The 19,383-nt window shown below is 46.1% G+C and overlaps 1 protein-coding gene across 1 annotated transcript in view; it reads left to right on the plus strand.

Annotated features, from left to right (window-relative positions):
- Positions 1 to 19,383, plus strand: part of LOC146830648 (uncharacterized) — a 515,492-nt gene that overhangs the window by 480,785 nt on the left and 15,324 nt on the right. Inside the window, exon 24 of the mRNA XM_085604827.1 lies at positions 4,673 to 4,870. Coding sequence (XP_085460953.1) covers positions 4,673 to 4,870 — 198 coding nt within the window. The remainder of the gene's footprint in view (positions 1 to 4,672; positions 4,871 to 19,383) is intronic.

Raw genomic sequence — 19,383 nt, forward strand, 5'->3', positions numbered from 1 at the left:
CTGCAGCACCCCCCACAATATTAAATTGCCAGATGCGACCACTGCGGTCGCATCATAATTTGGGTGGCGGGACCGCCGCATGGCAGGCGGGTGGACACGTTACCGCGGCCCCTAAGTTTGTTAAACACAGTCAATCTTATTTATTTATGGTGCTTACAGCTGGCACAAGAACAGTTTGAATTACTCTAAAGAAAAGCAAGTTATTATCAGTATGCATGCAGAATGTTTGGAAATAGTACAAGAATCAAAAGTATTATGCAGCAAATAGTGTTTCTAGTAGAAAGAGTATGTCTCAACAAAAAAAAACACACACACATATGTCATGAGAGAATCCAAGGCTTTTTTCCCCCATTTTGACTACAAATGCTGGTTTTATGACTGGTTGTGCCCTAGGCTCTGCTAATCAGACCAAGGGTCTGTGCTCTGTGAAAAGGTACATGGTAATTAGGTATAACTGCAATTGGTACTGACAACCTACCTGTAAGTCCCTAGTTTATGGTAGTGCATGTAGGTTTGGAGGCCTATTAGATTTAACTCATTTAGGTATTCACTGCTGTGGTGCCTGCTGTCATTTTAATAGCCAGCCCTGCATTTGCAGGCTCCTTTTAAAATAAAACTATCTCCAAACTCGACTTTGGAATTAAAGGTACTTCCAAAGTCTTGAACTACCTTATTTTTAGTTATACTTCATCCCTAAGGTCTACCCTGGGTGGCCCATGGGTAGGGTGCCATGTTAAAGTGAGCAAGGACATTATAAAATATATTTTATAAGCCCTAGTGAGGGAAAACTGCCAATTTCCTTTTTCCCTATTGTAGTGCATTAGCTCTATCGGCTAACATAGAAAGGCTTTATTAAACCTTAATAAAGTCTAACTAATGACAGGAGTGAGCTAAAATATTACTTCAAAGTATGAAAATGACAGTTGCAATAAATCCAACCCCACCCTCCACTTCCTGCATCCCCAGCCATATGGGAGCCCTGTACTTATATTATCATAGGGTCTGGAAGGGGACTGTTAAAAAAAAGTTAGGTACACCTGTATGATAGGTTAGCCAGATCTGAAGCTCCAGTAGAGACTTTCTCCATTTTCATTTTTAAGAATCAGTGCTTTCTCGGAGAAGAATATGCCACGCTTCAGGGGAAGTGGTCGTCATTGAAGGTGGCACCCTGCACCCCATTGGTCAGGTGATCTCCCCCGCTTGTTAACCCGGAAGCCTCGATAAATATGGGAGAGCTGCCCAGCAACTCATATCCCTGTGTAGAAGAAACAAGAAGAAGAAGGACCGCCCAGCGGAACCCCTGGCATGCACCAAGAGGACTGCACTCTGAAGAACTGCACCTGCTGCACACTTTTGCTTCAGCAAAAGAAGAAAATTACCTGACTATAAAGGTTTGAGGAGTGGACTCTGTGAAAACAACAGGTTAAAAGATCTCCACCTCGACACTTGGGCGCCCGGCGGCGGTGATGTTGGCGGACATTGACAAAGCGTTCGATACACTTAGCTGGATGTACCTGTTCAAGCTATTAAACGTCATAAACCTGGGGCCGCGATTCCAAACCTATGTTCGACTTTTGTACACGGACCTGACGGCGTCAGTCCGGGTCGCGGGACACCAGTCGACCTCGTTTCCGCTCCGCCATGGCACCCGTCAAGGGTGTCCGCTTTCCCCCCTACTCTTCGCCCTCGCTATTGAACCCTTGGCGTCCTGGGTGCACCGGGACGCGGTGATGCGGGGAATGGAGTAGTCCAGTGACTACATAGATAAGATTGCACTATACGCTGATGACGCCCTTTTATATATGACTGACCCCTGGGCATCGGGGCCGAGGGTCCTTCAAATTCTTCGTGTCTTCGGCGAGATGTCGGGGCTCCGGGCTAATCCTGCTAAATCTATCCTATACCCGATCTGCGGTGACCAGGGTCGTACGGCCTGGGCGGACCAATTGGTTATGGCCACGGAAGGCTTCAAGTATCTAGGGGTGTACGTCACCAGGGACCAGACCACGGCGTGGACGAAAAATATAGCGCCGCTTCTCCCGATGGTGCGGGATGAGACGACGATCTGGTCGCAGCTACCACTGTCTTTCTACGGACGCTCGGCCATCTTTAAAATGGTGTCGCTGCCCCGTTTATTGTATCGGGTCCAGAATTATCCCCACCCAATTCCGCAGTCCTGGTTTACTCAACTGAACGTGTTGTTGAATAGATTTTTGTGGAAGGGCGGGGCAGTGCGGGTAGCCTTGGCAACGTGCACCCAGTCGACCTATTGTGGGGGTATAGCGGCGGCCGATGTCAGGGCATATTATTGGGCGGCGCAGCTACAGGTAATCAACGACTGGTGGTATCAATCCCCGGGAGATCTGGCTTATGCGGTGGAGCGCTTGACTATGTCCCACTCGCGGCTCCATTCTCTCCTGTACAGCGCCTCCTCGCTAGACGCGCATCCCCCGGCTTGCCGTACAGTGATCCAGGTGTGGCGGGGATGCCTTACGAAGAGCACCCCCCTGTGGCAAGGCACGTACCTGCGGCAGAGGCTTCCGCCGCTGGGACGACATTGGCATCTCCACCTTAGGGGATGTCATGCAAGGCACGGTACTCAAATTCTTTCAGCAGCTCCAGACCGACTTCGCCCTACACAAATCCCAATTCCATCGCTATCCGCAGTTGCACCACGCGCTATCCCCAGCCATTGGTTCATTGACCACACTCCCGGAATTTCATCCCTAGGAGGGTAGACTGTTAATGGGAAACCTCGGCCACCATAAAATCCGTCAGATATACCAGTCCCTAACGACATATGCTAAGACTACACTACACAATACGCAAGAGCGGTGGGAGGCTGATCTCCCAGACTTGACCGATGATGATTGGGCCGAGGTGCTGGCGAGTCCGCGTGGGGCGGCGGTGTCCACCAGATACCGTTTGATCCAATTTAAATACGTGCATCGGGTCTATTATACACGAGTTCGGCTATGGCGTATGGGAGTGATCCAGTCCCAGGCCTGCTTGCGCTGCCGTGCTGAGGAAGGAACGTTCCTACATACAGTGTGGACGTGTGGGGCGTTACACGTCTTTTGGCAGGGGGTAGTGAATTGTTTGAGTGAGGTACTGGCCTGGACCCTTCCCTTAGAACCCCGTTTGATCTTGCTCCATAGTACTGAGGACATAGGAGGGAATAGGTATAAGCGGCACTTATTGTTTCTAGGTCTCACCTTGGCCAAACGGGATGTGGCCCAGCACTGGAAGGATAATTCTCCCCCTAGACTGTCTCCTTGGAAGAAGGCGTTGGACCGCTGTATGATTGCGGAAATCGCGGTCTTTCAGGCCCGGGGGTGCCCAACGAAACATGGGAAAATATGGTCCAGATGGGCTACATATAGAGGTATAGACCTGGCGTTGTTGGAACAGCCCGATATGGGAGACCCCATAGAAAGATTGCTGAGAACCACGTAGCACGACTCGCTTGCTGTGTCAAGGAGGTGTCTAAACCCTACAGTATTGTGGTAATTGTCATGTTGTGCAATGAGGAAGGAGAGGGTGTGGGCATGAGTTGGGAAGGGAGGGGGGGGGTTAGGGGTCTGATGTTTGCAGACCAGGGAAGTGGGAGGACATTGCAGTGAAGGGGCTTATGTGTTCACACTATTACGAAGTCGCCTTTCTTGATTGACCCTTGCACTGTACAAAACAATAAAGTTTGTTGTTAAAAAAAAAAGATCTCCACCTGCATCATGTCCACCAAAAAGAATCTAGCTAGACAGCACTCAGTGGACTTTAAAGGATTTGGCCAGATGTACTGTGGGTCTTGTAGTCCCTGCTTCCCAAGGAGCATCTCAAAGATTCTGGAACCTTGGATTGGTGTTGTGGAGCCTTCAAGAGCCCAAAAGGACCTTCTGGAAGAAGGGGCAGAAGTTTTGAATTATCTGGAGAATTTTTGTTAAAAAGCTCTATAATTTGACCGGCTCGTCATCGAGAGTCAAGCCGCGGACGTCGAACAACGACCTGACCTGAAATTCAGGTTCATCCCGCTGAAACATCCGGAGCTCCACGACCTCCAGGATTTCACAGAGGCCTTTCGCTGAAGCAAGCTGCCGTCATTGACTTGCAAGCTGGCCTGACGAGGAGCTTCGCTCAACGTCGAGACAAAAAGCTACAAAAAAGTGACTAAGTCAGAAGGTAAAATTACTTAACCGGGCCCTACCACTCACCCGTGCTCGATCGCGGTTGGCCTGAACTTTGACTTTGTCCTAGTCAAGCACGATCAAATGTCCCAAGTTGGCACTTTTGGCTTTTAGGCACTAGAATGTGGTATTCTTTAAAACTTCATATCTCTGGTTTCCTACATTGGATGTTTATTGTTTTGGGGTCATTCTAGTCATAAAAATATTTCCCATTTTTATAAATTAGTGTTGGATTAATAATTTGTGTTGTGTGTTGTGTCTTACTTATTTAATGTATTGGTGTTTTTAAATGCTTTACACACCTGTCTCCAATGTTAAGCCTGTCTGCTCGCAGCCAAGCTACCAGGGTTGAGCAAGGATTAATTTATTGACAACTTGACTGGACCTTACTTGTGATTCTGTTGTTATAACTAGCTGTAGGTACTTACTTGCACCTATCAATAAACCACCTTCCAACACGTGATTTGCTTCTTATTATGTTTGTCCTTCAGGGTTCTACTCCCCTTCACCTCGCAGCACAAAATGGCCACACCGCAGTTGTGGGTCTCCTCCTGAGCAAGTCAACATCCCAGCTGCACCTGAAGGACCGAAGGGGGCGCACGTGCCTGCACCTGGCCGCAGCGAATGGACACATTGAGATGCTGAGAGCTCTTCTGGGGCAGGGAGCAGAGATCAACGTCATCGAGCAGGTACATATAACACCACACAGGCTGCCATTGCTTGCTTGATTCAACCTACAGGAGAAAGATCAGGGTTTTATTTTTACTTTTTAAGAAAAGAACTGTTGTAGCAACAGGACAGCTACTGCGCTGCTACATTTTTTTAAGCTTCAGTGAGGAGCACTGGACCTGACGTGCAGGGAGCTTTCTTTGTGCCCTTGGGGGGGACTGGTGGAAACCTTGTGCATCCCCGACTCTAACCAGAGAAGAGGAACTACATGTTTGATGTGTCAGGATAGCTGCTGATTGAAGCTGGTGCTCCCCCTCCACCAAAACTGAAAATGACGCCCTGTGTGATTCTACCTTTATTCCCATTTGCTTTGGACTTCCCGGACCCTTCAATTCCATTGAGAAAGCCTGGTTCGAATATCGAAGCATAATTCACCAAATGAAATCATCACATTTATTTTTATCACCTGGCAAGGAATTCACAATTTCCAAGACCACTCCTGGATAACCTCTGAGAATTCTTAATTGCGTATGTGTATAGAGCTTTTCACACGTACGTTTGTTTGTTAATGCAAAAATGCCTTCGGATTTGTGCAGTTGCACTTTTTTATTTTTTTTTTCTTCACAGGAATTAGGTTTTTCCTCTAATTTTAGTTGGGTTTCCATCCCATTACCACCCTTCAAAGCAATTTTCTCTCGGCCTTGTCAGGAGTAAATTTCTCGTGATATCCAAGGTGAGATTGAGTGGTAAAGGAGGGGTGTACAAAATTCACATAATTTACTTTTGTGTAATCACATGAAATTCCCGAAAAATTCAGTGAAATTACATCAAATTACATAAAATGCAAAACTGGCATTTGGTGCTCTATTTTAGCACGAAATGTGTCCTTGCATCCATTTTGAGGACGCTTATTTGTGTGAAAATAAATAGCAAGAAAAGCACACATGCCACAAGCAGCGGCCACTTGTGATTGTTCTCTTTGTTTCTGGACGCTAATGCAAACTTTTTCCAGTTAGCGAAAGTTAATTATGTAATAGCGCAATTTTTAAGTTCCCATAACAACCATAACATCAAATTACTGACATTACCAAAATTACAGAAAATATGGGCGATTACACCAATTTAACAGGAGTTTTACCAGGCTTAGTCACATGCACTTTTGTGAAACCTTCCAGGCCACCCCTGTCCTGGAAATGACACATACACAATATAACATTTTGGGGGATAACATTGCACATGTGTAAATCCTTTTACAAGTGTAGATTCTAGTTTGGTAAATAACAAAACTAGATAAGCATCTGTAAAAAATAGCTTTGAGAATCAGGACCTCTGTGCCTACAATAAGTATAAATGTGTGCATTGTGCATGCATATACCTATGTATATGTTACATTCTGTGAATAAGTGTAAGCAAAGCATGGTTAAACTATGTTTTATGTGCATAGAAGGTAAACAAAAATATGTTCTTACTTTAACCTGCTCTCTCTGGAACATTTGATTTTAGACAAGAAGCAAAACTCCTCCAGGACAAACCACGGCGCTGTTTTTGTAGCATGCGTAGTGCTGCATGCATAGACTTCTGATAATCATATTGCAGAACAGCAGACATTTTGGTAAATGATTCACCATAAGAATATGTAGACAAGCTCAGCAAGGATCTGAATAAACTAAATTTACAAGGAGATAACAAACAGCAATATCTGGACATTTTCAATATAAATGCTTACTTTACCACCATTGAGAAATGTCAGAGCTGTCAGCAATTGGAAGAATGTTAGCGGGACACTTGGAGGGTGGTGGAAAAGGGGCACCTGCCACAAATTGTCACATATCTTATCCACACTCTTCTGACATACCCCACCTCATTTAAAGGTTAGAAGATGTCAGATATTATGGCAGCAAAGCTACCACCTAGGTATAATGTCAGGCAAACCTTTAGGGCTGCCTGAGAAGGTGGAAATGGATATCTGCCCTATTCAGGGCAGGTCTTCGGACACCATGTCTTCCAGCTTTTTTACTGTGCAACGCTGCCATACACACCGTGGTAGTGCCAGACAACAATAATGAGAAAATGTTCCCCACCCGCTAGTAGAAAACTCCAGAAAGTGAGTGACATGTGTGTTAGATTTTATGGCAGGTCCCTCATTGGAAGGTGGTTTATTGGTGGTGGTAAGTATGAACCTACCACCAGTAACAAGCCCCCAGGCACTGCACTGGGTCCTAAAAAGAGTCTCTATAAATTAGTCCCTTGCTCAACCCTTGGTAACTGACATCAATCAATAAAGCTTAACTTAGGTGACAGGCATGTAAAGCATTTAAAAATACCAATGCAGTAAATAAGTAGGACACAACACACAATAAACATGCCACAACAATTTAAAAAAATAGGAAATATTTGTATATTTAAAATGACACCAAAACGACCAAAATCCAATGAGGGAACCGGAGATATGAATTTTTAAAGAATAAGCATGTTCTACTGCCATGGGACTAACTTGTAATCCGGGCCCAGTCACGGTTGAAGGTGGCTGGCTTGGCCCTCACGGTCGGGTGGGGCACCTTCTGTAACATTTTTCTAAAACTTCCCAAAACATTCCCAATCTTCTGAAGGTCCTTCCAGAAGGTCTCCTTGTAGGTTCTGGGAACGCCGGTTCTTGACGTCGCCAAATTAACTACAAGAACCTACACAGGTCGCCAGGATCTTTTTACTTGCAGAATAGCGTAGAGGGAAGAAACACAATTATCAGGTCGTATTTACCGCAATTGGACATCTCAGGAAAGAAGACTCATAATCTGGGAGATTGACCTTTTATTATCAGCAAAAACATCTGAATATATAGGCACCTCAATACCAAACACAAAAGATATATGGGGATTAATACAAATGCTAGTCTGCGAAGTATTCGCATACGACTAAAAATGAACAGGATTACAGCTTCCAAAAGCATCAAATACCCTATAGCAATCGTGATATCAAAATTTAAAGTCATCAATCAAATCATTTCTATCCCTACTCTACTCTAAGGTGACATACCTACTTAACATTCCCTTCCAGGTGAGGATCGCATAAAAGGTGTCAGCAGTGAAACTTCCTAAGAAGTCTTCACCATATGAGAGCTCGATCTATTTTGCTCCTTTCCGTCGCTCGCCTAAGTCTCGTCTGCTCCACCCACGGGGCTCTGTCCCTAATACAAAACCCCAAAAAGCGGTACACGCCCTTCAACACACCCCTTCAGGCAGCCTCTTTCTTCAGTACATTTCCATTTGGGTCCTTTCTTCTTCCATCCACGAATTCGACCTTGGGTCCCAGGCCTTCTCTGTACCAGGAGTTGCAACTTTACATTCCAATCCACTCCCTTCACGTCTACTCCTTCTGTCTCCATTCCATTTGAACAAAGGCTCTTTCTAACTAACGAGCTACATGGCCTTGTACCTGCAGCCAAATGCTGAATAAGAAAAAACCCCTAACATCATGAGGTTTCACAATGCGCTGTATTTTAAGCTCTGCTAGCATCCTGCCGCCTTAATAAAACATGGCTAAAATAAACGAGGCCTTCACTTTACACTCTTGATTAGGCCTCAAACTAAACATTCTATCATTAGTAACTCTAATTATTCGTTCTATACTTAAGAGGTTTACGTTCTTCATCCCTCTAACATGGCTTTATGTCACTTAATGCACAACATTTTATACTAAGCATTACATATACACATCAATATATCAAAATAACTAAAGGCCCTTCTCCTCTCTCGAGGCCTGTTTACATTTCTACTTTTCTATTTCATTGAATACATTTCCATTATACTTGGGTAACATGTTCATATATATGTGGGTGCTGACTAACAAAGAATATGGTGCACCCCTACAATTTTCGCATCAGCACCGCTCTATCAGTCCCCCCCTTTGATGACATCTTGTCATCACACAAATCCATCTACATAGAAGTGGTAACCATCCCATTCTGTCGGAAACCTTCCATTCTTTTCAACTCTTGGTACTGATTATCTTGCATATGTGCCATTCGTCTTTCTTGTCCCCTGAGAATCCTCTCAGCTCGGTTTCCTCGATGCCACTTGTATGCTCTCACAAGTCCCCACAGACAAACCACACAAACCACCACAATCAAAATTGGCTTCAGCACATATCCAAGAATTCCCTTTCCCAAATCTGCAAACCAGCTTCCTACATGCCCAAATCCTTTTCCAATCTTTTCCCACACATTCTCTTCTGCTAATATTGCAGTTTCTTCATGAAGTGTGGTAATGTTGACTATATATTTCCTCAGCTCTTTGCTGTTGTCTGGAATATATGTACAACATTCCTGAACCTTCAATGTCTTACAGACTCCGCCCTCTTTGGCTAACAATACGTCCAAAGCAAGACGGTTGTGTAAAACCATTGTCCTGATCGATAACATCTCTCCATCCACCAGCAACAATGACTTCGCTGTGTTCATTGACAACTCATCCACCACAGTTGCTAATTTTCGTATTTTCACGTCATTTAAAATCACACCCAAACCAGGTATGATTGCTCAAAGATATCACCAATCACAGCTCCTGCACTAGCATCCCTGCGTGCTCTGGGGTGTTGTCCTGTCTCTAGCAGGGTCAAATCCTCGGCATGGTATATCTTCGGGAAAATAACAGCCAAATAACAAGCCCCGTACCACTGCTCAGGCAATCTCACGTATGCATTCCTCCCGCACACATAATACACCGTTGGGATTACCTGTATCTGACCCTGCAAAAAGTTCCTAGCTGAATCTTCTATTGTAAAGGTGTGGGAACATGTGCTATGTCCCACCCAGATCTTATCCTTGTCCGACTGTGGACGAGCAACACACAGATTTCCTCTCTGGACTTGGTCTAAAGCTATGGGTCCATAACTTCCCCTTGACTTATGCAGCCTCTCTTCTTCTGTCCAATCAGTTGACTTCTTTCCCCCATCTTTATCTTGGGTTAATTTTCTATATCTGTCCTCGACTTGACCAATAAATTTCTTTTCAGTGTCTGACACTGAACATGTCAAATTATTTCTATGTGCATAGGCAGTATCCAAACTTTGAGTCGGGATAAAATAAGACCGAAGTCTTTCGTGCGACTTATAATAATCATACTTATTCAAATGCTTGAACGCTGGTACATCGGGAAGTACTGTATCATAATTTGAGAAGTAGTACTCAAACTGCTTCCTTTCATAAAACAGGCTAAGCAATAGACTGCAAGAGATCCCATAAGTCAACGGAAGGTGATGGTATCTAATACCCTCGTCTACAGAAGCAGGTAACTGCATGCATACGTAGCAATCCTTCGCATCCATCGCATCCACGTACTCATACAACAGTTTCGCATATGCATTGAGCTTGAAATCACCTCTCGACAAATCCATGTGTAGCCTACGACTTTCTTCTATCATCATTGCTCTTTTATCTCCTGAGATATCCTTCTCTGTACTGATGGTGACAGGTGTAGGTGTTCCTAACATCTTTCCCTCCTCTCTGTGTGCCACTACATATGAAGTTATGACCACTGCAAAAATAACAGCTATGACTACTCCTAAGAGTGTACCTATCACTTTCTTTGCCCTACGGTGTGAACTTCTAGGTTCTGCCATCTTTCCCCCACACTCCGAATCTAGTTTTATAACAATGGGCGAGAGTCTCCTTCTCATTCAGTCTAATATCTAAGTGTTCAGTTCTCTACCTTCTTTTTCAGATTCGCAAAGGCTCCCTTCCTTTATCTCCCTCCTAACAAAAGTTAACTTCAATCTACAATGACTGCGGGTCCCAACACCTCCAGGACCCCTTGCAATATTTCAAGCTTAAGTGCTTTCAGTTCTTGGGGAGAAGGTACAACTGCAAAGTTCGGGAAGGCCAATGTATCCAAAATCAGAAGACGAATGTTACTCAGGAGTGGAGGGTCTGGAATGAAGAGAGTCAATACCCCCTCGATTTCCAATCCTGGAACCTTCAGCAACACTTCTGCCCTCAAATTCGGTGGACCACTGACAAGCGTGATCGATCTCAGCCTCCCCGTACTCATCGGTCCTAGTATTCGTTGCTACGTACGTCCACTCAGGCGAAGCGTACCTGTGACACGGTACTCTGGCTCTCCTCGACCTCCTCGGGGCTTCAGGATCTTGTTCTTCCTCGCTCTGCTCCAACTCCTGCACCTCCGACACTGGGGCAAGATCTCTTCTCGGTGTCCCTCTTGAATTTTCCCGTCTCTGACTTACGGGCCAAACTCTTTCTGCTTCTGAGACACCTCTGCTCTCCCTTCCGATACCCTGTGCACTATCTCTTGCTCCAGGAAGATTTGGCTCTTCCTCGCCGAATGCACCTTCTTCTGATTCTGATTCAGAATTTCTCTCTCCTTCGCTTACGGCTTGTTCCGGTGCACAACCAGCTGCGTCAGCCACCCTTACAGCTTGACTTGCCCTCTCAGATGGCCCTGCCACCTCAGCTGGGTTTTCACTTACAAGAGGGGCTGTATCTTCCAAGGGTGCTGGAACTCTACGGGTATGGGAGGCATGCACCCAGTTCGGTAGTCCCCCACACTTCACTGCAGTGTTCGTAACCAAGATGATTTGGTAGGGACCTCTCCAGCGAACATCCAAGCAACTCTTCCTCACGTGTTTCCGTACTAATACCCAGTCGCCTGGGCACAGATCGTGGCACAGATCACTTGCAGCTGGAACAGCTACCGCCTGCACCTGCTGGGACACAGAATGAACCACATCAGCCAGGCCTTTACAGTAGTCCAGAATAACATCATCAGTGATATTTATTAATGCAGAGGCTGGTATTGCTGGCACACGCATCGCTCTCCCCATCAATATCTCATGGGGCGATAATCCAGTCCTCCTATCTGGCACACTTCGGAGACCCATTAGTACCAGGGGTAGCGCGCCTGGCCACTTCAGGGGAGTGGAGGAGCACACCTTTGCCATTCGGGCTTTCAACGTCCCATTAACTTGTTCGACTATCCCAGAAGCCTCTGGTCTATAACTGCAATGCAACCTTTGATCTATGTTCAAGGCAGCACATAGCAACTTCATCAATTCACTGTGGAAATGCGTTCCTTTGTCCGATTCCAAAGAGGTCGGGAACCCGAACCTCGGGATGAGCTCTCTCAACAGCAACTTAGCTACAGTTAGAGTGTCACACCTGCGTGTCGGGTAAGCCTCCACCCACCTGGAAAAGACACACACCACGACTAATATGTACCTCAACCCATTACACTTTGGCATCTCAATGAAATCTAACTGCATCCTGTTGAAAGGGCCACCTGACCTCCCTATATGACTCATCGTCACAGCTGTCCTTTTCCCTACATTCATTTGTTGACAGGTGACACATCTCTGGCATACAGCTTCTGCTGCTGCCCGAAACTTCGTATTGTACCATGTCTGTCGAAACACTCGCACCATCGCGTCCCTGCCAAGATGCACAGCACCATGTATCAATCGCGCCATTGGATTTAACAAACATTCTGGTAACACCGCTCTTCCATCATTTGAAACCCAAACATCCACATCTCCCTTTTCACACCCAGCTCGTACCCAACTATCTCGTTCTTCTTCAGACACCTCATCTTGCAACTGTTTCAACTCCTCCCATGTATCGGCCATCGCCAACATCATACTGAGATCAGTAGTCTCCTCATTTCCCCTCATGTGTCGCTCTGTAAAATTGCACCCCTGCTCTGCACAAAATCGGGCCACCTCGTCGGCATAGCCATTTCCAAGAGATACAAAATTATTTCCTCTCGTATGAGCAGCACACTTCACTACTGCAATCTCATCGGGGCCTTGCAACGCCTCCAACAGTTGTCTCACATATTCTCCATTTCTAATGGGTGACCCAGATGATGTCATGAACCCCCTCTGGGACCATAACTGTCCGAAGTCGTGAACGACACCAAACCCGTACTGGCTGTCCGTATAAATCGTTACACGGATCTGGGTTGCGGCCACACAGGCGCGAGTTAAAGCAATGAGCTCGGCCACCTGTGCGGAGTATACTCCTTCTAAACAAGCGGCTTCGACCACCCCAGTGATGGTACACACAGCAAAGGCTGCTTTCAACTGACCCATATTGTCTCTTAAACATGAACCGTCTACAAAGAATATTTCATCAGGTTCGGAAAGTGGTTCATCTACAATATCAGGTCTGGGTTTGGTGCACAATTCAGTCACATCGAGGCAGTCATGATCCTCACAATCTTCATCATCAAAATTTGGGATTGGCAACAGTGTAGCAGGATTTAAAACAGAACACCTCTTCAATGTTACATTTTCAGCAGCTAGTATGACTTGTTCATAACGTGTCAATCTATTATTCGTGAGGTGCTGTGTCTTAGTCCTGGTCATCAACAGTTCAACCGAATGTGGCACATGCACAGTAAGCGGATGACCCATTACAATGCTCTCACATCTCTCGATACTGACACCTGTTGCAGCAACGGATCTGAGACATCCGGGCAACGCAGAGGCTACTAGATCTAGTGTAGCCGAAAAATAAGCAACTGGTCTACGGACATTCCCATGGACCTGAGTTAACACTGCCAATGCGCAACCTTCTTTTTCACAGCAAAACAATGCGAATGCCTTCTTATAATCAGGCATTCCCAATGCTGGTGCACAGCACAAGGCTTCTCTTAACTTCAGAAATGCCCTTAAGCAGTCTTCATCCCATGGTACCGGATCACTCACATCTTTGTGCGTCAGCCTCTGTAAGGGCTTCGCCTCAAAGGAGAAGTTTGGGATCCATTGGCGACAGTAGCCAACCATTCCCAAAAACATTCGCACTGCCCTCTGAGTCGTAGGGACGGGCATTCTCAAGATCGCCTCTATGCGATCTGGGGATATTTTCCTCTTGCCCTTCTCGAACCTGTGACCCAAATACTGTACTTCACTCAAACAGTACTGCAATTTATTTGGAGACACTTTATGCCCATTCTCTCCCAGGAAATTCAACAGTGCCACCGTATCAATCCTGCAGGCGTCCTCAGTTTTTGACGCCACTAACAAATCATCTATGTACTGGACGAGAACGGACTCCTGGGGAAGCACTAGACCTTCAAGATTCTTTTTCAAAATCTGGTTGAAAATAGATGGGCTCTCAGTGTACCCCTGTGGGATACGACACCATGTTAACACACGATTTTCCAGCCTGAACGCGAAAAGAAATTGGCTCTCCTCATGCAGAGGTATTGAGAAAAAAGCTTGACACAAGTCGATCACGGTGAACCATTCCGCATCACATGGGATTTGGAACAGGATCACGGATGGATTCGGTACCACAGGACAACATGGGATTACGATTTCATTAATTCTTCGCAAATCTTGCACAATCCTGAATTTCCCACTCGGCTTTTGCAATCCCATTATGGGCGAATTACACAGACTACCTCTGATTTCTCTCAGAATCCCCTGCCTCAGCATGGACTCAATTACAGGTTTGATCCCCTCAATAGTTTCCGGTGACAATTTGTACTGGGGAGTTCTCGGGTATTCCACATTCGTTTTGACTCTTATTTTTACTGGATCTACACCCTTTACTAATCCGATCTCTTCCCCACTAAGGTCCCATACTTCAACTGACACAGACTCCCTTAGATCTAAGGGGAGTTCCTCCACTGTAAGTGCAGGATACATTTCCACGCACCAAAGCTGATTCGCAACCTTAAAGGTCGCATCATCATCTCTTGTCTGGACTTCCACTCCATTCGGGGTGCAATAGATGGTACAATTAAGTTTACACAATAGGTCTCTTCCTAACAAACAGACTGGGCTAGAATCGCACACCACAAACTGGTGTCTATCACTGAAGTTCCCGATCCTGATCGGGATTGGTTCCGTCAGTGGGCTAGTCAATTGCCTGTTCGCTACTCCAACAACTTGGATTGTTTGACCAGAGAGGGGTAGATACGGGATCACTGCAGACCTTACAGTCGACCTTGTAGCCCCCGTATCAACCAAAAAGGTTGTAGGGTGGCCATCAATCTCTGCTTCTACAAATGGTCCCCTTTGGTCTACTTCTAGGACTGCTCTAAGCGCACAGTCATCATCTCCTCTCCAGTACGATCTTGTGGCTGGATCGGAATCGCCTTCCCCATTCACTTCGAATAGAGGCATCTGTACATACATCCGAGCTCCCTGCTGCATATTCTGTATTCTAGGCGGTCGAGGAACTTGTACCTGCGGAACGTTGGTCCCCCCTTTTGTCATTCTAGGTGGCGTCACTACAGGGAGTGTGTCTGCTACTGGAACATGGGTCAACTCTTCTTCCTGCTGTATCTGATTTAATGGATTAAACGGACACTCGCGTCTCCAGTGTCCAATCTGATGGCAAAGGTGACAAGCTGTGGTCTTTTACAATACTGTCACTTCTATTCCGGTCTTAGGATCTACTCCTCTCGGCCTCCCCAGTCCTTGAGCATTCTGTGCTCCTCCTTGGTAATTTCCCTGTCTCCTTCCCAACGTTCCTCCAGTAGACTGTCCCTGTACTGCGGTCTGCATCTGTACCAATAACAGATTGTCTTTCAATTTCTTGTGCTTAGATTCGATTTCATCACTGCAATACCTAGCATATCGGAGGATCTCATCCACAGGCTTATTCTGCCAACAAATCAAATGTTGCTGTATCATCAGGCTCACCTCTGGCCTCAATCCCAACACAAACTTAGACACAAACTGCCCCATATCCTTGGTATCCAATGCCTCCAAACCACTGTACTGTTTAAAAGCCTGCAAAAGCCTCTCATAGAATTCATGCACTGTCTCCTTGGGCTCCTGTACTGTCCTATCTATCTTCACCCAATCGGTATCTTGAGGCGAGACCTTCGATTTCAACCAAGTGATTACCTGCTCGAACTTTTTCATCACTATCGGCGACGGGCCATGTGTAAGCAAATCTCTGTCGGGCTCTGAGGCCGGCCATTCAATCGCAACCTTACATGCTGACCACAAATCCCCCGGGATCACAATGTCAAACAAAGTATTCAAATCAATCCACAATACTTTCGAGATCTTGACAAAACGGTCAACCTGCTTGTACCACTCCACAGGTTTTTCCCTTAGCCTGAGAAAATCATTTGTGAACGCAGCTAAGTCCCCTCTACTCCAGGGTACATGCACGTATCCTCCATTCTGTACTTCCCTTAAAGGGAAACTCCCTATCGCCATCGCGCCTCCTCCTGGAGGTGGCGTCTCTCCCATTACTCCTCTAGAACTTTTCTTCTTGGACCATCTTTCTTCCCATTTATCGAGCATTATCCATGCTCGCATTGCTATAATCAGGTCCTTGACATGGGTTCTTAATCCCATGAGTCTCTTATCTTCCAGTTCCTGATCACTATACTGTAATCGGTGGTCACCTTGCAACGTTTTAGTTTTGGACAGATCCACCCCATATCTTTTTGCCATCTCCGCCAATTTCTCATGAGCTGTGCGTGCCTTGCGAGTCACATCTTTCGCTAAAAAGAGTAACTCATCTTGTTCGTAAGTCTGTATTCTTTCTAGGGGTAGATTTCCACCTATTATCTCATCCAATTCGGCCTTTAGTCTTACAACATCCAACATTTTTCCTCTCAATGCTCCCCTCAGGACTTCTCGACAAGCTGTACCATCCCTGTCACTGTATTCGCATTCTCTTTCTTGCGACCTACTCTCTCCTGATCTGCCCATAGGAATCGAGCGATTTACAACCGCTCCTCGATCCCTTTCTGCATCTAAAACACCCTGACTCTGAGTTCTCACTGGTGGAGTCCACATTCTCAAGTCAGATCTTGACTCCACTAACGACTTTGGTCTAATTGGTCTCGATTCTCCCTGTCCTCCTGAAGAGTCCGCTGTAGCTGGCATCGGCGTACTCCATTCTATAGGCTGCGGAGCCCTCTCCATTCTCCTCACCGAGTCACTTCCCTCCATCTCATTTCTTGTCCTGCCCTCTGACCGTTCTGAACTCCCTGCTATGTCCGGCTCAAGCTCATACATCGACTCAATAGGTCCGATGATAACTGGTATTTTCAACGCATCTGGTAACCTCACTCCTTTCTCCACCTCCGAGCTGCTGACAGACTTATACCTAATATTCTCGGTTCCCATAGAGATCTTACCTTCTACTCTTACTTCTGATCGAGGTACCGTTCCCCTACCCTCTTCTTCTTTCGTCTCGTTGCCTTCTGAGGCATCTGGATTGTACGGAGGGGGTCTCTCGGATAACAACCTTTCTACCAGGCTATCATCCGTGTCACTGTCTTCCTCTCCATCTACTGTCTTTTCCTTTGGTTTTCCTGTCGTCTCTAACAAGGGATACAATTTATGTCCCTCTATGGCCTGCTTTCTCCATCTTTTCTCCGCGGCATCCCATCTAGCATCCTGTAACGCCTGAACTGACCTCTTCACCCTTTCTTGATTTCTGCCTCTCTCTTTATCATGCGCTGCTCTTATCCACGCATGTAGTGCTTCAAATTGTGTGGGCCTCGGCATAGGTCGTAAAGCTGCCATCACAGTCTTTAGCTGATACAACACTGCTAGTCTGAATGAACCATACCGTGGGAACGCTAATTCTCCTTCTCCCTGAGTCACCTTGTGCCAATTTTCAATCCAAACTATAGTATGCAACCCTACATTTCTTGCCATGTAGTGTGCTGGCGAATCCTCCGGAGGGGCCTCCGCACCCTCCCGAGTAACCACAGGTTCATCCCCCCGACACAATTCCCTAAAAACTTTAAAACATTTCATCATGACCAAATACCAAACGCACACAACCTCTATTTACTTCCTGGTTTCCGTCCGCCAATGACAGCGCGAACTACACCAACCAGCCTATCGCAGCGCGACACCTTCTGACGTCACAGTTCCTCCGCTCGCAGCAGTTCCCCTCCTTCACACCGCTCGTCTCACCCTTGCATTCATCCCATTCACACGCTGAAATAACCGTTTGATCCCAAACAAATTACTCCTCTGGCTGTCCGTCCACAGCCTCTGACTGTCCGTCCACAGTCTCTCGAAATTGTCGACCTCGGTTGGTTACTGTCCGTCCCTTTCGGGCAGACAGATCGCCTCTGATAGGTTTCAATTACTCAATTCCACATACTACAACCCACGACCGGCGTCAAGTTGCCACACACTCATACACTCGTTCCCCCTATCTCGGTCCTATTGATCGATGGTACCTCACGATCGGTGGTCAACAAAATCTACCAGGGGTGTCTTCTACACCCTCTTGCTCAGACTTCTCATCGCCTAAGACTTTCCCGGGCTGCGCGCGCTCACAGCCTGATCTCACAGTCACACAACACTCACACCAACTCCGCAAAACATCTCATACAATACAACACCGCAATCTACAACATCGTATCCTGTTCATACTCACTCTTCGAGCTTCTGCTTGCTGTCGCACTGCTACTCGCCATCTACTTCCGTCTGCCAGGTCTTCTGCCGCTCGCCCTCCGATGATTCAACCTCACTTATATGGATGGGCCTCAAGGAGCACTTATCCTATTCTTGATCTTCCCTCGCTATCAGAAAGAAACCATCCTCGTTTGCTACCAACTGGGAACGCCGGTTCTTGACCTCGCCAAATTAACTACAAGAACCTACACAGGTCGCCAGGATCTTTTTACTTGCAGACTAGCGTAGAGGGAAGAAACACAATTATCAGGTCGTATTTACCGCAATTGGACATCTCAGGAAAGAAGACTCATAATCTGGGAGGTTGACCTTTTATTATCAGCAAAAACATCTGAATATATAGGCACCTCAATACCAAACACAAAAGATATATGGGGATTAATACAAATGCTAGTCTGCGAAGTATTCGCATACGACTAAAAATGAACAGGATTACAGCTTCCAAAAGCATCAAATACCCTATAGCAATCGTGATATCAAAATTTAAAGTCATCAATCAAATCATTTCTATCCCTACTCTACTCTAAGGTGACATACCTACTTAACATTCCCTTCCAGGTGAGGATCGTATAAAAGGTGTCAGCAGTGAAACTTCCTAAGAAGCCTTCACCATATGAGAGCTCGATCTATTTTGCTCCTTTCCGTCGCTCGCCTAAGTCTCGTCTGCTCCACCCACGGGGCTCTGTCCCTAATACAAAACCCCAAAAAGCGGTACACGCCCTTCAACACACCCCTTCAGGCAGCCTCTTTCTTCAGTACATTTCCATTTGGGTCCTTTCTTCTTCCATCCACGAATTCGACCTTGGGTCCCAGGCCTTCTCTGTACCAGGAGTTGCAACTTTACATTCCAATCCACTCCCTTCACGTCTACTCCTTCTGTCTCCATTCCATTTGAACAAAGGCTCTTTCTAACTAACGAGCTACATGGCCTTGTACCTGCAGCCAAATGCTGAATAAGAAAAAAACCCTAACATCATGAGGTTTCACAATGCACTGTATTTTAAGCTCTGCTAGCATCCTGCCGCCTTAATAAAACATGGCTAAAATAAACGAGGCCTTCACTTTACACTCTTGATTAGGCCTCAAACTAAACATTCTATCATTAGTAACT

The sequence above is a fragment of the Triturus cristatus genome, chromosome 5_1 (assembly GCF_964204655.1).
Source record: "Triturus cristatus chromosome 5_1, aTriCri1.1, whole genome shotgun sequence".
NCBI lineage: Eukaryota > Metazoa > Chordata > Amphibia > Caudata > Salamandridae > Triturus > Triturus cristatus.